Raw genomic sequence first — 14,274 nt, 5'->3', positions numbered from 1 at the left:
TAACAAGTTCTCTTACAGCCATGAAACATCAAGAGTAAAATGAGTAAAATCATCATAGGGTCGGAAGTATCACTGCCATAGTCTACCACAAGGGAGAACTAGGAAGAGCCTTCACCTGGATGGTTTTTCAAAACAGGCCACTGGGTACCATTCCATAGTTTCTCAATCAGTGGCCTGGAGTGGGATCTGATAACTTCCGTTTTAGAGAACTTCCCAAATGATACTGATTATTGCTGGTCTTGGGGTCACGTTTTGAGAATCACTGTCCTAAATTCTTTACTGACCATAGTTTTTGTTATAACTGTAAGAAATTCAAAAATAGAACTCACACACAGTATTAAGTTAAAGTGTGGATTTCATGTTAGCTGGAATTACCGAGTTAAGACCAGAGTGTCTTTAAACACAGACTTTAATGGTAACAATCCTTTAAGCTCTATTAACCTTAGCTATTACAAGTGTTATGCAGATGTCACTATTAGACAATATTTAGTGACTTGCACTGGGTTCCTCATAAAATAGAGACAAATTCACTTAAAACTGTAATCAACAATCATTTAACAGTTTTGTTATGCCAACACAAAACAAGGCTAATTTGAGTCACTTCCAAAATCACTAACACAGCATGATCAGTATCTGAAGTATGTCAACTAAGCCATTAAAAAAAAAAAAAGTGAGTGTTTCACTACCCCTGAGACCACCAGTTAACTGTGGTTCATACTTTAAAAAATTGTGAGTACACCCACACAGGAAAGCAGAGTAGTAAGTTATTTTTTTTCTTTTAAATCTGATTATCACATTGCAAACCTGCCCAGGAACAAAAATGAGTCACTTAAAATATAATTTATCATTAACAGCTCAACTGGACTATAATCCCCATAGGTTAAGAGAAACTTAAGTATTTAAAATCTGAGTTATGCATTAAAAGACATAGGAAACAGGAAGAACCAAAATCAATTTTTAATCTAACGATCACTTCAGTCCTATACATGGCACTAGTAATATATATGGGGGCGGGGGAGGACAAATTCTTGGATTCTTTTGAAGGTTTCATTGCAGATGATCTCAAGTCCAGTGTTCATACATTCAAAAATGTTGGTTTTCCAGGTACATTACTGTTCTCTTAAACCTGGAGAAGCCTTTATGGCTTATTCCCTTAGAAGTGACATACGAAATATAGAAAGCATCAAGTCAAAGATACAGAGAACTGGACACATCTAATCATTATGACAATAGTTTAAGGAAGTCATCTCTATAAACACTTAAGGACTGTCTATGGCTAAAAAGGTCAATTTGAAAGCCAATTAGGAATCCAGAAGCTCTGACAAGTATGTTTTATTCGTGGTTGGCTTTTAAGAAATGATATGCCTACTATAAAAGCTGTTATTTTGAGGGAATCTCAGTATTTATTCTAAAAATAGAGCCAAAAAAAGTTTCTTACCTTGTGGAGAGGTATGTTACTAATTTCTCATTTGTACTTTGAATCCAACAGTTTTAACAGTATGACATCTACCCTTGAGTTATTTTTAAAGCAAAAGATAAAACGAAAAATTCACTCATTGGAAAATTGTATAACTGGATTGATATTTCTCAATGAAATGCTTATTACAGAATTAACAAAGCCAAAACATCTTCGGAAGGCATGCATTTCACTTTCAGTTTAGAGAAGAACCTTAAGTCAATAAATCATGTCCAAACTACATATTAAAATGTTTATAAAAATCAAGCTTTAACATTTATTTTATATCTAACTTTCCACATCTGTGCGCAGACAAGGAATAAGATTGCACATAAGTGTAAGCAGTGCAAAAATGTGGAAGTGGAAAAGTCACAGATGTGCTAGAAATTGAATACAGGACTGTAAGAAAGCAATGGACAAATCAAAATAACTAGGAAAAAGTAATAAAACTATAGGGTCAGAATTAGGAAGGGTGAAGAATGATAATGCCCTTGTTACTACAGAAGTTAAATAAGTGGCACAGATAGCACTTGTCAAACAAAAATAATCCAATAGCATTGACTTTTATTCATTCATGTTAAGTCACCTGAAATGATATCTGTTGCATTTAAATGCTCATTAATGTAAATGGCTGAACAAATTCATTTTAATGGATACTCACTCCATTAAAAAAAAAAAACTCAATATCCCACATAGTTAAGTCACTTCAACATAGCCTTATGACAACTCCCACACCAAAACAGTACTTTATTTTGTAAATTTTGACCCATTATTACTCCCATGTTATGGTTTTTTCAGCTGTCAAGTGTACAAGGTGAAGAAAAAATTTAGTTAGATAGGGGTTGCACCTGGAAAATAAATTTCTTAAACTCCATATACACGTTTCAAAACTGCTGGGTCCCAAGTCCATCAATGAACTCCCGGGCTGCCAGTATTATGTGCAGCATACTAAAGCTACACTATCTGAATAGCTTATTAATTCTGCATAAATCAGGTCAATCAATGTGTCAACCTGTAACAGACTGCACACTTTTAACTGAACATGGCAAAATATTCACTCTCTAGAACTTTACATCATCATTTGATGTCAAACAATGAAGCAAATCCCAACAGTATATACAAAAAACAGCTTTGCATTTACAAAAGATTGTTTCCCATACTGATTAATCCAGGCAGCTAACTCATTGGTTTATGCAACTTTATTGAAGAAAAATAAATCAATTACTAGCAGAGCTATTAGTTGATCACTCATCCATTGACAACTTGCATCATTTATTCAGTGCTATATTAAACAGTGTATTGGAAGATAGATTAACTAATAGCTCCAAGCCTCCTAACAATTTAAATGAAAATTACAAAATGTTTGAGACCCTATTTTGGAATACAAAGGGTGTTTGACTTCCAATTTCCATTCTCTGTAGAACAAGAACAGGTCATTCCTTTATTGACATGCATAAAATACATCACATTTTCTGTTCTGCTGATGCTATAAATTCAATACCAATTCTCCAGCCACATCAGTTATGAGCATAAAGTATATCATGTAACCTCAAATCTCTAACAGTGGAAGGCTTACACAAGAATGGATGCTGCTAGAATAATGCTGCTTCCCTTGATGTGGCAACTGAGCATCCATCTCCCTCCCCCTCTGATGATTCTTCAGCATGTTAGAGCAGTGAGGAATGGTTTTAGTCTCATAACCAAGTTAGAGTGAAGACATTGGCCACATAATACACATGCTCCATTTTTTTAAAAAATTCTGAATCTTGGGCAACTGTTCTCTTGTAACTACTTTACAGTTTCTAAAAGCAGTTATTGTCCAAAGCTGGAAGAACTTAAGTCTTCTCAGATGAGCATGTGAATGAATGGAGGGAGGTAAACAAAAAATAAAATTAAAAAAGATGAGGTCTGATAGGGGAGCAGCCGGATAAGAAAATCAAAAAAGGAACAGTAATTTAAAGTTTATTCCAGCTATAATGCAGGTTATTCTGACTTTAAGGTAGCATCACATGGCATACTTCTGAGTCCATTCCCGAGATATTCTGTTGTACCTGTAAATAAAAAAGATGTTATTTAAAAAGTTAAAATAATTTTTAATACTTAAAAGGGAAGGAAAGAATCTATTTTACCTCTAGACTCACCAGGGAGTCACCTTTAATGGCTATGATTAGAATAAAGCCAACAAGGAAGAAAAAGCACTGATACTCAAAGCAATGTAGGAAACGAGAACTTTAGGCTTCAATACAATGTCCTAATACACTGAAAGTAGTATTTTAATAAAAACATAGAATGGCTAACAAAAATCAAAGACCTTTTCTGTCTCCTACCACTGAGCTAATGTTCTATTAGAAACTCTACAACTAGTATCCATTCCAACAAATTTTAACGTTTAAAATTTTTTTTACAATTCATCAGAACAGCAGATTCTGTACATCTATAGCAATTTCCATTAAAGCCAGACCAAACAATGAACTGAAACATTTTTATCTGAATCCTAGACTTTGAAAAGTTACTTGACCCTGGATATTACCAAAAGAGAAAATGCCTTTGAGACTTCGGCACAGGCAGAAAAGACACTGGGTAAGGTGATAAAAGAGCAGTAATTTTCAAGATGAGGTGGGTGTGTCATGTGTTAATCAAAACCACGTGTTACTTTTAAAGTGTGGTGATTGGCGCTAACAAGCCCCACTTGAGACCTGATGAATGAGACTCTGGAGTACAACTGGGGGCATCTTTGTTTTAAAAGAGCAATAGGTAATTCATACCTGAGCAAGGTTATTTATTACTGAGGAAGATCACTAATACTGATAAAATGCTATCAATTTCTCCTTGTATTACAACCATGCCACAGGCCACTTACCCAAACAAATAATGAAGTGATAACTTTAAGAAACAAATATATAAAAGGGCATAGGAGAACTTTTGATTTATATTTACAGTTTGACCTCTATAAAACATTAACTAACTTCATTTCAAACCGAGAACTAAACATAATTCAACCATTTTTCTAACTTTAACATATAAAAATTCTTTCCTCCAATTCATGGTTACTTCATTTAAGGATACCTCTTGTAAAGCCAGCACTTTAAAACAAAGGTTTTTATTTAGCATACGGGGAGCCACAAAGTATAGCTGACACTAATGCATGCTTGTCAGTAATGAACATTTAGTATATAGATGGTGAGGCTTAAAAGTGTTTCTCCCTTACATTGTTATCTCTTGGCAAAATTTTAACCAAGTTACCACATTCCATATAGTATTGAAGTTTAAAATATACCAATTTTAAAGTTAAAATTTAAATACTGTAGTAGTTTGAAAAAGAAACTAAAATTTTCTTTTCTTACTGGTGCTAGGTAACTGGTTTGCCATGCAAAAATACTCTCAAGCAATAATGACTATTGGGTATACTTTCACGCTAAACAGAGATCAAGCAGTTAAATGTACAGTTTTCAGAAAACTGCCACATCTGTTACCTTTTGTTAGTTAATACAGTGCCTTAACGCATGCAGCACTCAAGTGCTGGCAGTACCATGAATAAGCGCACCATAGAGTGCAGATCCTCTTACCCTACAACATAGCGTATTTCTCTGTCCACTCTCTTGCTAACCTATTGTACCTAATTGAACAAGTATACTTAGCATTAATTATAACATACAAAAGTTATAATGGTAAAGTTGTACATACATAAAGAATTCAATATATAAAAAATTTAGACCAAATTTTTACAACAGTACCGATATTTTTTTTCAAAAACATAATTGGGGTGAAGAAAAAATACCTTTCTTCCTCAAAACAAAGTGACAAAACGTTGAACATGTTAGAAAAATAAAACATTTTTAGATGGGCTATTTATTGCTACATAAACCAAAACCTAGTAATTAAAAAAAAAATCACATTTCAGTAACTGGCTTTCTGCACATTTCAACTATCATCTTACCAGATATAAGCATCAAGTCTTCTTGGCGTTGCCCTGACGACTTACAGCAAAGTATAAGCCTAACTCATTAAGAAAAGCCACTTTTTATACTGTTTTCTTAAACTAGTACATACTTACTTATCTCTGTCTGTTTTATAGATCCGTGCAATCTCTGGCACTAGGGGGTCATCTGGGTTTGGATCACATAGCAGTGAACAAATGGATAAAAGAACTGGAAGAAAACAAATGCCTGTTACCCATCATCAGGAATTTGGATAAATACAAGTATTTAAAAACATGTATTATAAACCTCAATCTTCAAAAGATTTTTATTAGTTTATATCTTAACCTCTGTAAGACAAAGCTTTACAGAGATTCTGCTTTATAGGAGACAAGTTCCTGGTAGGTAAGAAATACTAAAAATAGATCTTTGCTGGCATCAAGTTTACTGATTAGCTATAAAAATCTGCCAAAATCAGGGGTTCTAAGACAGTCAAATGATGCCATATTAGTTTATATTACCTTTTTTTTTTTTTTTGCCGTGCTGCAAGCCATGTGGGACCTTAGTTCCAAACCAGGGATCGAACCCGTGCCCCCTGTAGCAGAGTTCTAATCACTGGACCACCAGGGAATTCCCTGTATTACTTTTTAAAATAAAATGGTATAAGAATTTAAGTAACTGGAGTTTCTTGGTACTCTGCAGGGTGGGGGGGACCTTGAATAAAAATATCTGGGGAACATCTGTGCAGTATTATTCTTAGCTGTTTGCCATGATAAAAAAATCCACTTTCTGTCCTGCTCTCGAGGGAGTTTCACAGAAATTCACAACTGCCCCCACTGACTGTATGTTTTGTCTTCCTGAATTTATAAGGTAGAGACCATATCACAAAAGTACTGGTTAAATTTAACAACGCCAAGATCTATTACTAAGTGGGCCTTCAACTCTAGCTCTTACCCTGTCCTGTTCAAAATATCAACTTAAAAGATGCCAAGCATCATGCCAAGCATCATGGAACATGTACCTAATTCCTTCTAAATGTCTGTTATGTGCCAGACACTGTGCAAGGTTTTTATAAAAGTTTAAGATATAAAAGCTTAAAGTGGTCAAAAAACAACATTATTATCGCACATATAATTTTAAACCCAAGTGCGGGGGCAGATATAAAACTAAACCCACGTTTATAGAAAAAGTATTCAGTATTACAGTGCATTCCCAACGATGGTTAAAAAAATAACCTGGAACCTAGTATTAAAGCTTTCTTAATACCAGATATCTGGTGTTTAGAGAGCCTGATCTGAAAAGAAACTTGAATGTATCCAAGAGGGTGAAAAATAGGCCTAAAATTATGCCTCACTTAAAAGAATTACAGCAGCATTCACCCAAATTGTTTTTCTTTCTCCCCGCAAAAAGTATTTCCTATCAAATAAAATTTTGGGAATGCTACACAGTCCCTTTAAGGAGATTCAAAAGCACTGTACAAGCATATGAGAGGCTTTATGATGTCCTGCCTTAAAAAACAAATGAACAGGGGCTTCCCTGGTGGCGCAGTAGTTGAGAGTCCGCCTGCTGATGCACAGGACACGGGTTCGTGCCCCGGTCTGGGAAGATCCCACATGCCGTGGAGCGGCTAGGCCCGTGAGCCATGGCCGCTAAGCCTGCACATCCGGAGCCTGTGCTCCGCAACGGGAGAGGCCACAACAGTGAGAGGCCCGCGTACCGCAAAAAAAACCCCCAAAACCAAAAAACAACAACAAATGAACAAACAAAACCAGTTTCACTTTGCATTTACCATACTCATAAAACTTTTGGTAAAACACAATTAACTATTTCAAGAAGCAATAAGTAAGTACTCAGCCAGAAATTGAGAATGCTTCGAGTCAGCTGCTATCCTCAAATATCTGAAATAATGTCATAATTAGCAACATTAAAAACTAATTTTGTGTACTAAGGAATGCCAATACTCCAAAACTGAAAATTACTAAAAGGCAGACTTCCTTCCCATTAAGTAGTTTTGTGTTAGATGATTTTATTTGTGGGGTAAAAGCGACATAAAAGCCACCAGAGTCATTCAAAGAGTAAGAGATGGAGAGACATTCCATCTCCATCTGGGATATTTACATGGAGACTGGACAACCTATTAAAGATGTCACATAATGGATCCCTATTAAAGTAGAAGAGCAGAATTTATCTACAGCCCTTCCCAAGACTATACATTTTAGACTATTATTAGGTAGGAACAACCTACCATGATCACAAAACACCTAACTAAAGGTTTTTAAAAAAGGTTTTTTTATCTAAAAAATAATAAACATAGGAAAGCAAAATCACAATTTTTCTGTGAGAAAGCTCAAGTTTCAAAAGCTCTATGAACTTTCGGTGTATCGTTTTAGCTAAAATTTAGGCGACGAGTGAATGAGATGTGCAAGTGGCTTGGGACTGAAAAATACTGTAGAAATCAATTTGTTCCTTTCCCCACCTTTATCAAAAAGTTGTCATTATAAAAATACTCAGAAAAGTAGGCTCAAAAATGAAACTCCTTTAACTATCAGAAAATCAGCCTCTCAAGACTTTCTCTAAAACTATTTTACCTTTAGAAATAGTTAAAGCAGGAGACCACTGTGATCTTAGAATATCGAGACAAATGCTGCCATTACTGTTAATATTTGGATGATAAATTCTTGTTGTAAATGCAACCTAAAAACAAAAACAAAAACAAAAAAAACTTTAGGTATTTTTCCCAAATAAAAACAAGCACCCTAAACTTTGGCAGAAGACTTTAGCAAGACTCAAAATACTGTTAAAATTCTAAAAAATCAAATAGCTAAAACCTAATTAATACACCTAAAAGGACCAAATATTACAGAAACTGGTTTCTATATTCTGACCAAGATCCCTCAGGGGCTCTCCTATTTTTAATTAAAATGGAAAATACAACTTTGGGGCAAAAATTTTATTGTCAATGATATGGTGGGCTGCTCTGAAGGTTAACTTTTGGCCCTACCATATCATGAGTATCAAAGAGCCATTTGAAGGGTATTTAACATTCACTTAAAAATAAGAAACTTCCAGATGTAAACCAAAACACCCAGGCCAGCTCATTTAAGGCATCGAGTTACAAAGGTATGTATTTGAGCCTCCATTTCCACTGTACATAAAAAACACAAATTTGAATATCACAAAGGCATTTCATCTAAAATAACTGTCATATGCACCTATAATTGTGAAGATAGTTTTAGTGAAGTGCCAATGTTCTATATATATTATCTTCCATAGTTATTCATATAGAATGAGTTTATCTCAATGGCTCAAAAAATTAAGGACCACATGCTTTTAATACCTATAAACCAGTCACCCCAGTGCATTAAGCAACTCTTGAGTTTTGATAAATTTACTGTTACGTGTGCAAGCTCAAAGCCCAAAATGTATTACAGTCTGTCTAAACCCCAATACAAATACGGTATAATTTTTAGCAACATGTGAAAATGCATACTGAAGTTGGATATTTGGAAGCCTAGTATTATAAGACACTAGGGTAATAATCCAAATCTGTATAAGCACAATAAAGGGGAAAATAAAAAAAGCTTTCACATGGTATATTTGAGCCTTGCAACATTAAGGATACGGCAATTCTCACCTCCACTTACAAAGTTCAAATCCAGATTTAGCTGCTCTTTTAACTAAAGGTTAAGAGTCAGCATTCAACATCAGTGATTCAACTCAATATATACATTCAGCCTCAATTATTCTTATTCACTATACATTCATATCAATTTAACCTTGACTTACACAGAACCCTAATTTCTAAGAATTAGAAATTCTTATTTTTGAAATAGAACACAAATCTATACTCACAAATTTGGAGGGGAAATACTTGCCTTAGGTGGTTTGAAGGGGTAGTCTGTAGGAAAATGAATTGTCAAAAAGAATACACCACCTTGATATGGGCTGTCATTCTGTGAAAAGAAAAATATGCTTAACTCTATTTTAAATGTTACTGCTAGATAATTCATGTAACATTTCTATTTTCTAAGCATTTCTCTAATATGAAGCAAAATTACCTATTTACACTGCAAGAGTCTAAATTATCCCACAATGAAGTTCGTATTAATGAAAAATCACAATATTTACTATAGAACAATGAACCCTACTTTACTTAGATCCTACTTTATGTAAGTTAAAGAAATTTAGAAAAAATAACCTAGAAACACAAGGTTCTAGACCCCAATTCTCACAAAGTATACTTAGCAATAAAAGTCTACATAATAATGTACCAAGTTATAATTTGAAAATATGAGTTTACATTTATTTGTAGAATATTTCTTCTAATGATAGTCATATATACACAAATGGCTTTGTACCTCAACAGGCTATTCTGGTTACTGGCAAACCAAAAAGTTAGGTCTTGTAGGTAACGTAACAACTCCCTTCAGTAGGACAAGTAGAACAGAAACAGAATATGTTTTTAAAGAAAGTTTAGTTCCCAACTGGCTCCTCAAAATTCTCGTTTAAAAACCATAAAGTCTTGGGACTTGCCTGGTGGCACAGTGTTTAAGAATCTGCCTGCCAATGCAGGGAACACAGGTTTGAGCCCCGGTCCAGGAAGATCCCACATGCCGCGGAGCAACTAAGTCCCTGCGCCACAACTACTGAAGTCCACGCGCTTAGAGCCAAGTGCTCCGCAACAAGAGGAGCCACCACAATGAGAAGCCCGCGCACTGCAATGAAGAGTAGCCCCTGCTCGCTGCAACTAGAGAAACCCCGCACACAACAACGAAGACCCAATGCAGCCAAAAAAAAAAAAAAAAAAAAAATTAATTAAAAAATAAAAACCATGAAGTCTTTTCTTCAAAAGCACACTACTGAGTTCTCTACAGCCAATCAATACACAGGATTACTAGATTTGGAAAACTGTGGAATGTTTGTTTGGTCCATTTCAACAGAAAATACAGAATTTTAAGCAACAGCACTACTTTTTCTCCTTAGCTGTCCTGCCCACTTTGAGTATGAAGAACTCCTCAGTAAATAAATATTATAGAATGTTAGTATGAAGTAACATTTGGGAGAAACTTGCGAGTATTTTACATTTAACTGATTAACCAATAAAAGGAAAAAGACACTGTTCCCATTTTATGAGTTGAGTAAAATAGGACTTGAAATAACTTAGTGAAGTATACAATTGATACACGATAGAACCAGGATTCAAACCCAGGTCTTCTGAAAACCACTGCTTGACTCGGATCAAAGAATGACGACAAAAGATGGTGATCCAGTCAAGGATTTTAAGGTCAAATTTTTTTTTAAAAAAGGGATTGCATAATTGTCTCTGGATATGCAAAGAGCCAACCTGAAGACGTGTTTCAAAATTTGCAGTAATTGAGTTATTACCAACACCTATTCCTCTCCATTTGAGTGAGGATGTATACAGCACTAATATGAGCCTTTTTCTATGCCCACTCTGTATGTGAGGCAAATAACCTTCACAGGTCTGACGCTGTAAGTTCATTTAATCCCCAGACCTCTGTAAAATAATTAAACATTAGTTGAATTACTTTAACTCCGCCGTTCTATTTACTAAGTATATGTAAGGGACACAGAACAATTTCTTATCTTGATGAGCTTACAGTCTGGTAAAGGGAGATACAGTGAAATGTTATAGCTATTATGAAAAATGAACGAGGGTGGGCTTCCCTGGTGGCGCAGTGGTTGAGAGTCCGCCTGCCGATGCAGGGGACACGGGTTTGTGCCACGGTCTGAGAGGATCCCACATGCCGCGGAGCGGCTGGGCCCGTGAGCCATGGCCGCCGAGCCTGCGCGTCCGGAGCCTGTGCTCCGCAACGGGAGAGGCCACAATAGTAAGAGGTCCGCACACCGCAAAAGAGTAAGGTACTAAAGAGGAGTTTTCACATATTATTAGCCTTTGCAGGAAAAACATAATAAACAACATAAATTGAAAAATTCACCCTTATGTAACGATAAAACAATACCCACTGCTTTAGTTCAAGATCTTACTTCAGATGGACCAAATATTTTACTTCAGATGGTTTTTGTATCTGATTCTGCTCAGGCTGCCAACAGTTACATTATTCACAGATACGGTACTTTCTTCTGTGGCTATGTATCATAGATTAGATGGAAGTTAACGTGGTTCTCAAAATAATTTCAACAATGTCTTTCTGCCAGCTCTGTTTACAATTTTAAAAAGTCAGGCACATAAATATCAGAAACAATATGTAAGGAAGTTAGTTTCTCCTCACTGCATCAATTCTTCATGGAAATTTCCCTTAACATAGCACAAAATAACCAACAAAAGTTTAAAAACCACATAACAAGCAACACTGCCACCTTCTTTCAATGGTTTGTTTTTATCGGCATTTGTGCTTCCGCAGTATCTTGCCTTCGGAAAGAATAAGCTAGCACGTAGTTTTTAAGAACCAAGCATTTTTGTTCAACCGTCAAGATTTCCTTAATATAATCCATCAAAATCCAATAGTAACTGTCATGAAACCTCAATTAGACGATCCACACCTTAGAGAGTCAGAAATCTAGTTCTGTGACACTGCTATCACTTTGACCTAAGAAGCACTCCAAAGCAAAATAATTTTGTTAACGTTTATTCTTCCAGCAGATCTGCGATTTATGGATTGTTATGCCACCACTAGCCCTACTGTTTTGGGTCACATCTGCATGCCACTTAGGGTAGGCATACTAACAAAATAATATTATCTAATCAAACTGTGACGTTCTGTCATAAAGATGAAGTCAAAAGCCAAAACAGCATGCTTGTTTCATTGATACACTTCATAGTAAGGATAATGATTAACCATTTACAAGCTGGCATCTAAACTTAGGTGCTTACTTACAAAACGTGCAGTTAAAACCTGCATTTTGTGTGAGTTTTTATAACTTTTGACTCATTCCTGAAATTACCCAAAGTGAAAATTAACCTCCTCAGAAAACAAGTACATTTCAGAGACTAATGTTACTAAAGCAGAACTATGCTGTTATGGTATAAATATATTTTTTGCTCTTGTTAATCGGGAATATTTAAATAGTTCTGAAAATCAAATATTTGTTTTCAAAAAGCAGAAAACTGCTATTCCTTTATATTAAAAGGTTGCTGAAAAAATTAGCAAAGCATAGCCATAATCTGAAATACATATAAATAAAAAATGTTTCCTGAAAATAAAAGCAAATTAACAGCTGAAAAATTCTTCAGGATAAGCAATCTTCTATTTTGTGGAAAATTACTAACAAACTCCTCAATTATGCTTCACTTTGATTTACTATAGGTGCATTCCTTACCTTTTGGGAAGGAATAAATAAAATAACGAAGTCTCAAAAGTCAAGCAGAAAAACATTACACTGACTTAAAAGAATTGGTTTAGGGCTTCCCTGGTGGCGCAGTGGTTGAGAGTCCGCCTGCCGATGCAGGGGACGCGGGTTTGTGCCCCGGTCCGGGAAGATCCCGCATGCCGCGGAGTGGCTAGGCCCGTGAGCAATGGCCGCTTGGCCTGCGCGTCCGGAGCCTGTGCTCCGCAGCGGGAGAGGCCGCAACAGTGAGAGGCCCGCATACCGCAAAAAAAAAAAAAAAACGAAAAAAAAAAAAAAAAAGAATTGGTTTATTATGCACACCACCCAATTTTAAGTCTTAACTACCAACTCTTTTGTGCTTTATTAGTACAGACAACTAATTTTTATAATGAGACTATCTTAAAGCACTCTGAATCAAAGATGAGCTTTATTTGGTATAGATATGGCAAGGCATTTTACTGAATTCCTTGCTTTGAAAATTGGTGATCTATAATGGGAAAATTCTAGAAGTTGCAACTCTAAGTGCCTAAGTGGACCTGGTAGAAACTGTGGCAGACACACATTTTCTGAAGAAAGGAGGCAGCTGCTACTCCACCCCACACTTGTAGAAGGAGGGTCTAGTGAGAGGGTTTTTATGTTAAGATTATCAACGTGTAAAACACTGTGTGGGCCAGGACCTCCCTGGCGGTTAAGTGGTTAAGACTCCATGCTTCCGCTGCAGGGGGCACGGGTTTGGTCCCTGGTCAGGGCCAAAAAAAAAAAAAAAAACTTTGTATGGGCCTAACTGGGTAAGCCATGAGTTACTTAACTATATGTATTTAAGTGGGGGTGGGGCGGGGGCTGGGCAGGAATCACAATTTTGTCACCCATTAGACAAAAGCAAGCACTTAAAACAATAAAAATAGACCTTGAGGTAACTGGAAACAACCCTGACTCTGTAGTTTTTTCATTAGGATCTCAATCACAGACACATCTCAAATTGTTAAACTAAATATCCCCCCTCTATGTGATTTACAATCAGAACTGCTGAATAAACACTTGCTAAACCAACCCACCCACTGGCTAGCTTTTTATCCCAAGGGCATTTCTTCTTTTAGAATTATAAATATCTACTTACTGACCATTATCTCACCTAGTACATTACTGCCAGTTATGCTGAGATTAAAATACCGAAAGGGGGAAGAAAGCAGAAAATTCAGTAACTAACACACACACACACACACACACACACACCCCCCCTCAGAACAGAAATCCTTAGGTGCCTTCCACGTCAAAAAAAAATGTTAAGTATTGTTCAAGATACAGTCTTACCCCAGGATGTTTTACTGTGCTTTAATTCTGTGAAACTCTTAGATGGTATCCATAATTCTGAATATTCAATTATCCAGCACATACAGTTTCTTATCTACCCAGGATAGAAAGGAATTTTGCTGTATTCAAAATATCACTTTCTAAGGACTTCCCTGACGATGCAGTGGTTAAGAATCCACACTCCCAACGCGGGAGGCGCGGGTTCAATCCCTGGCCAGGGAACCAAGATCCCACACGCCGCATGGCATGGCCAAAATGAGATAAAACAAAATATCACTA

At 36.0% G+C, this 14,274-nt stretch overlaps 1 protein-coding gene across 6 annotated transcripts in view; it reads right to left on the bottom strand.

The window, feature by feature from the left end:
* Nucleotides 1-942: 942 nt before the first annotated feature.
* UBE2D3 (ubiquitin conjugating enzyme E2 D3) overlaps nt 943-14,274 on the bottom strand; it is a 28,813-nt gene continuing 15,481 nt past the window's right edge. For all 6 annotated transcript variants that reach the window (XM_032632457.1, XM_032632460.1, XM_032632461.1 and 3 more), the window contains exons 5-8: nt 9,249-9,326; nt 7,962-8,067; nt 5,511-5,604; nt 943-3,507 (exon numbers count right to left, since the gene is read on the bottom strand). In XM_032632457.1, coding sequence (XP_032488348.1) covers nt 3,462-3,507; nt 5,511-5,604; nt 7,962-8,067; nt 9,249-9,326 — 324 coding nt within the window. In that variant the 3' untranslated portion in view covers nt 943-3,461. The remainder of the gene's footprint in view (nt 3,508-5,510; nt 5,605-7,961; nt 8,068-9,248; nt 9,327-14,274) is intronic.

This window comes from Phocoena sinus, chromosome 5 (genome assembly GCF_008692025.1).
Source record: "Phocoena sinus isolate mPhoSin1 chromosome 5, mPhoSin1.pri, whole genome shotgun sequence".
NCBI classification, from domain to species: domain Eukaryota; kingdom Metazoa; phylum Chordata; class Mammalia; order Artiodactyla; family Phocoenidae; genus Phocoena; species Phocoena sinus.
This window is presented reverse-complemented; position numbering and strand designations above follow the sequence as displayed.